The sequence below is a fragment of the Zea mays genome, chromosome 1 (genome assembly GCF_902167145.1).
Source record: "Zea mays cultivar B73 chromosome 1, Zm-B73-REFERENCE-NAM-5.0, whole genome shotgun sequence".
In the NCBI taxonomy this organism is placed as follows: Eukaryota; Viridiplantae; Streptophyta; class Magnoliopsida; order Poales; family Poaceae; genus Zea; species Zea mays.
In genome coordinates this window covers 148,793,570-148,799,688 of record NC_050096.1, presented here as the reverse complement: position 1 = coordinate 148,799,688, position 6,119 = coordinate 148,793,570, and the positions used below count along the sequence as shown (strand labels likewise).

Below are 6,119 nucleotides of genomic sequence, written 5' to 3'. Positions count from 1 at the left end.
ACCGACGACATCGATTATCCGCTGCACTTTAATTTATGAACTTTATTTGCTACTAAAAAACTCCGATTTATGTAATAACTCAGTACTTAATTTGAGGTTTCCTGTTTTATTGTATTTCTTCTGTGACTCACCTTCGAGTGGGATTGTGGAATTTGATCCTGGTTAAGTGGCTCTATCAGACTAGATCTGAGGGACTGACGGGTTATTCCGATTTAAGTGTGTTACGGCCCCTGAGGCGTGACTTAGGCACTTAAGCTGGAATAATTCGGGTGGTTCTGCCACAGAACACATGAGTCCCCTCCAATAATATATTGTCATCAAGTTCAAGTAAGCTCTAAAAATGTTAATTTTTTGCATGGCGAAGAAGTTGTATCATATGTAATCCATATTGCATAATGAAATGACATTATTTAGAATATTTCTAAGCTCTGAGAGGCTAAAAACGGGTAAATGTTTATGTGATTGAAAGGAAAGGAAAAAACATTAGATTTCAAATAGGTACAGTAAAAACGCAAATGTTGATGGTTGGCCAACAGCGGCTTGAGCTTCAGCTTTCGCCTTGTGGGAAATCAATGAGAAAGCCGGCGGGAGTGGATGTTGTTGTGTTGCGTCTGTCTGATCTTCAGTGGCTTTAGCTACAGCTTGCATGTTGTGGGAAAAATAAAGGGAAAAAGCCATCGGGTGGAGCTGGTGAGGTGCGGACAGGGTAGGACGAGAAAGGAGATGATGCTGTTGCGTCTGCGCTCGGATTTAGAGCGATGTTGATTAAAGAAAAAGGAAAAGGGACATCCAATGGGCATTACCTCAAACACATGTTGTGCATCCAGAACAGTCCACTCCCAGATGAAAGGTCCCACAAACAGCCATAAGCCTCTGTCTCCTGAGCAAAACAGCGGCGTCGCTCTTCCCGTTTCCGTCGCCATCGCCGGGATGGTACATGTTCACATCGTCGATGCACGTTTTGGTCCCCACCGTATAGGGATGCTGCGGCATGCAGCGCGTGGTTCACCTCGCCATGGTGTGGAGCCACGCGGGAGACGGACATGGACGAGAACAGGACGTCGTCGCCCGGGGCAGCAACGACTGCAGCTAGACGGGGATAGAGCAGACATGATGACCTAGGAGACAACCAGGTGGATTCGAGTTTGGGGTGCGGAGTAGTAGAACATGGAGCCGCCCTCCATCGCCCAATTTCATTTCCGAAAAGGTGGATTGCGGTTGGGTTTACCTGCTCCGCACGATAGCCAGTAGCCACCCTCGCCTCGCTCCAGTGCCGCCATGGGCCTTCGTCGCAGTGTTCATCTCCCACGCGTGTGAGCAGTCGGAAAAACAGTCGCGACCTTGTCTCCCACGCATCGGGCGGTCGGAGCCTCGCTCGCATGCGGGCCTCTACAGTCGTCGTTGCCTTGCTTGCACGCCAGCATCCGGCCGTCGAAGCGTCCCTTCATCTCGGGACGCGTAGTGCGTGTGGGAGACGCGGCCAACGGGAGCGAACTATCGCCTTGCAACGCTGAGTAGCAGAGTCGTGTCGCTGTATCAGTGAAGGTGCCACTCGCCTCGCGGCGCTAGGAAAAAGAGACGTGTCGTCGTACGTGAGATGGACGCAGGCGTGTGCTCGAGAGAGGCGGCGTCGTTGAGTACGACGAGGAGCTTGGAGCGTAGCCAGATATGGAGTTCTCAAGCTTTCGACTAGTTTTTCGAAAAGGAGGATGAGAAAGAGGGGAACTTGGAGGCGTCTCCGACGTGGGCTAGCTGTGGGAACCGGGAAGGAGAGGAGCCTTATCCAGCCTTATCCATCACCCATGGCTGAAGGACACGAAGCTTCTGGAGGCTGGCTCTCCGTCAAGATTCAATCGTGCGGTTGAAGAAAAAATAGATGACGTGGATACAGCGAGAGCTGTTGTTTTGAACCAGCTTTGTTATATAGTGTAAAAGTAAATATTCAAGATTCAATCATGCGGTGGAAGAAAAAATAGATGACGTGGATATAGCGAGAGCTGTTGTTTTGAACCAGCTTTGTTATATTTCCTTATCTTTAAAGCAGGACAGAAACGGCACATATGAGTGTATCCACGTCGACTGAAAACATTATAGTCGTTGGATCGTCGATCGTTGGTTCATTTTCCCTCGCCTGATTTCTCGTGCCCTCCTCGTTCTCGTCAGCTCTGGAGACTTCCACACGCGGCTTACGCTCCTCGTCAGCCCTCGGCTCTCGTCCTCGGAGAACGCGCGCTCGTCCGACTACGGAGATGGAGCTGCAGCACCTCGTCATGGACCAGAACAACTAAGCCTCGGACAACGCCTCGTGGTCCAACTCCCTCACCGACGCCTTCCTCGGCAAGTCCTCCAAGATGCAGCCTCAAGTAAGCCTCCGTAGCCTCCTCAGTGTCGTCATCAGTTCAGCAGTCTCAAGCCTAGAGGCTTAGCCGATGCCGCGTTGAGTCTCAGTGGTGGTTGTGGATTCACAGAGCTATTGAACTGAACCGGCCCTGTTGTTTACACGCGCTCAAGAGAATTACTGATTTCACACTTGAGTGCATTCCAAGCTTCCAGATTCTAGTTAGTATCAAATTAGAAGTCATTGTCTCCTGTGAAATTCCCTGTAGTTCAGAGTAGCAGTGGGACAAAAAAAGTTTTTTGCTTCATTTGGCACCATGCTTAATTAGTTAATTTCCAACAATTCAGTTGCTCATTGTTTAGCGATCCCAATTGAGAATGACCTGATCGGTACTAATCCTACCATATATGTTTCCGTGATGGAGTGATCTATATATCTCTCAATGGTTGATATTTAAATGCTTTATATGTTGCAGTAAACACCAACGTATATTTCTATAACTACACCTTTTTATTTGTGCTGTCTGCAGTCAATAAAGGGAATTCTTGGTTCTATTATTGTTCCATCTACATCTGACTTGAGTGTGGCCCCTCCCTTGTCAAACATCTCAGGTTCAGAAAATGAGTTCAAAGAAAGCCCAGCAACCTTTTGTGCAGGTAAAGGTTATTCTAAATGTTCCTTTTTTGTTTCCTTCCACACGCTCCTAAGTCCTAACTGTAATTCAGCACCCGCAGGGCCTCGACTTTATTCATGTTGGTCCTGTTAATGATTGGATTGAGTCATTTCGGCCTCAAGGATTCCTGAACTTGGTGGAATAGAAGCAACATTTGCAGATTTTAATCAAATTTATGACAATACAATTTTGAAAATGCAATCGCTGTTGACAAGCGGTGCCCACAATAAAATAGGTATGTTCCTGTTAAATGTTGTCTGCATACAGACATAAAATAAATAATGTTCTTTGTAGTTGACTGATGTCTAAAAATGATGCAGGTCAAAATGTGCATATGGCTGTTTAACCAGTTTGGTACTGAGAATGTAATAACTCGCCTCATTCACCTCTAAAAATGATTACATGGTTATATATGTTCCAAATAAAATTAATGTACATGTAGGTTCGCTATCCTGAACTGTTGTTTACGACTGACTAACTGGTTTTAAAAAATGATGTTTAAAAATAATGCATATATAAATGTGCACACACGCGTTGTTTAACTACCTTTCTACTAATCAAATAATAGTTCACCTCATTCACCTCCAAGGATTACTACGTGAATGCATATGCTTCAAAATCAAATTTGTCGACATGTGGTTTAGCTATCCCATAATGTAACGACCCTTCCAATGATTACATGTGCCTCTGATTTATTGCTTCAACTCCACGTGCCTCTGATCTCGTTTTCCTAGTTATGGGACATAATTGATGTTTATATTTCATTTGAGTTAATGTCTCTGCTCTCATAATTGGCTCGCCACACGCTACACGGCTAGGCGCCTGCTAGCTGCTACAATCGAACGCGATGGAGGCATTATCAGACGGGTGCATCGCTGGATGGTGGGAAGAAATGGAGCCTCGCTGTCGCCGACTTCTTCTCATGCCGAGTTCATCTTTCATCATCCAACGTGCATTCATCATCTGTATCACTCAACTTGAATGCATCCTTTTAAGTTTTTTTTCATCTGCTAACATCACAAATGCAGAGCATGTGTTGTGTTCTTCTCTGCCTTGCTATGAGATATGAGGCTCTGTTGCTTCCAGATGCTAAATACTGCAACGACCTTCACTTGAAAGTGTCCCGTTTGGAGTGGCTAACTTTTACAACGTATTGTCTTGATAATGGTTTCTACACCATTGTCTCCAAGGTAGTTTTACTACATTGATAACCTTTGTTGCAGGTAATTCCCATTCATTGTTCTTATTGATTAACATGCTGACACTTAAGCTAATGTGTTCAGTGTTATGAGGAACATAATCCAATAGAAATCTTCAAGTTTGAAACAGAGATTTACTACAATTTGTTTAACCTGAAGATCTAACAACTCTATCAAAACCTTTGATTCTTACATGCCTACCTGCTTTACATTGTAGCCTCCCCATCCACCCACCCACCCACCAAGAGTGAAAAAAAATCTAATTCCGTCATTTTTATAAAAAATGTTATACTTTTAGTGCTTCCTTTGTTAAGCACCTGAAGTGACATCTTTATTTCTTCCAAAAAAATTGTTGTGTTATACTCGTAGGCCCCTGTTCCTCTATCCATGTTTTGAACATACTTCATTTCCCGGTTATACAAAAAAATCTTTCAATGCATTTTTTGGTGAACACGAACATATTTACAGAAATTTGTTTTAATGAGTGTTGTCTTATGTTATTTCCATGTGGCATTGCTATATTGTAAATATCAAGTAATTGTGTGCTTCTTCTATATGAATATGCGCATCAATTCTTGCAATAGTTAAATCTACATGTACATTTTTACATATCTATATATGCATTCATCTGCCAAACGTTATGCGTAAAGCTATTTTACAATTTATTAACCACAATTCATACCACATGCAGGACATTTTTTCCAACCACTATATGCTCCTGTATTCTTTTGAAATATTGACGTGGTATGCAAATAATGAAAATTCCGATCAACATAAATATGTTTAGTAGTGTGTGCTTACTGTTATGTTACTTTCTCTTTAAAAAGTATATTAAAGGTCTATAAGATATTGATCATTGATGTCCATTGTTTGTAGGAGGCTACATAACCCAAATGTGTATTGATCATGGCCAAATCGTGTGTACTGTTTTGTTCTACCAAACTGAGGATATTGTACACCTCTTACAGATCTTACAGAAACAGTCTTAGTAGTTGTCCTCTAGTTGTTTCAATTATCGACGTCTCAAGCAAAGGATGATGGTGACTTACCTAGCAGAAAAGAGATAAAAAGCAGGTAAGTTCTTTACTAAAAGAATAGTTTTTAGTTAGTTAGATTCTTTTCTGCTAAGATATGTACGTCTATGTTAATGTTTCGTCTTATTTAGCTTTTTTTAGAAAAAATAGCTCGACTACAAATGATCGAGTAAATCAAATGAGATACCTCCTTTATGAAAAATGTAATACTTCAGTTTTTCTCTTTATGTACAGTGTTTACAACTATAGATTTGTCAAGTATTGCCCTAATTAAGTTACATTTTAAGATATTATAATCCCATTAAACTGTCTAGGTTTCTCTTACCAATTTAATAGTTAAAGAAATTTTATGATGCATTGTATTTGTAGAAGTAAATGTCCGTATGCTATTCTTTTAATAGCCAATAAAATTTATGCAATTAACTTTAATAGTCAAGAAAAATGTTATGTTCCATTCTATCTATAGAATTAACTATATACTGAATGTTTAAAATCAACAAAATCTATCTAGCATATATTCAAATGTTTTTCCATCAAAATCTGAAATGTTAGTGTTACCTAGATCTAGCTTAGCAATTGGTTTAGCACTCTAATTATATACCTTTTTCTGTCGTAGATATATATCTTCTTCAACGATGTTATTCACTACGGGTCCACTTCTAGAAGGTATGTATCTGAGAAATATTTTCCCCATCGTAAGGTAAATAATAGTTATACCCTCTACCAAGTTTCAGATGTAGTCTTATTCTTTTTTTAGTTTTTATCGTTAATTTTTATTGCACTAATGATGTGTTACCTCTTAAGATATTTGTCAAACCAATAATTTTGAATGACATTTATCTTGGTACTTTGTCAAATCTACAAACTTGGGAGTT

General features: G+C 41.1%; 1 protein-coding gene across 1 annotated transcript; it reads right to left on the bottom strand.

Annotated features, from left to right (window-relative positions):
- Positions 1 to 276: 276 nt before the first annotated feature.
- On the bottom strand, positions 277 to 1,763 carry LOC118476057 (uncharacterized). Its single transcript, XM_035964108.1, has 2 exons — positions 1,229 to 1,763; positions 277 to 1,089 (listed from the first exon to the last, which is right to left on the bottom strand). Exons 1-2 carry the CDS (start codon positions 1,278 to 1,280, stop codon positions 800 to 802), a joined length of 342 nt encoding a protein of 113 aa, XP_035820001.1. The 5' UTR covers positions 1,281 to 1,763; the 3' UTR covers positions 277 to 799.
- Between the last annotated feature and the right edge of the window lie 4,356 nt (positions 1,764 to 6,119).

Excerpts from the sequence above, each read along its gene's own strand:
- LOC118476057 (XM_035964108.1), bottom strand. The coding sequence starts at position 1,280 with ATGGCGGCACTGGAGCGAGGCGAGGGTGGCTACTGGCTATCGTGCGGA. Across the intron at positions 1,090-1,228 it reads CTGGCTATCGTGCGGAGCAG|CTGCAGTCGTTGCTGCCCCG; the intron begins GTAAACCCAACC and ends ATCCCCGTCTAG.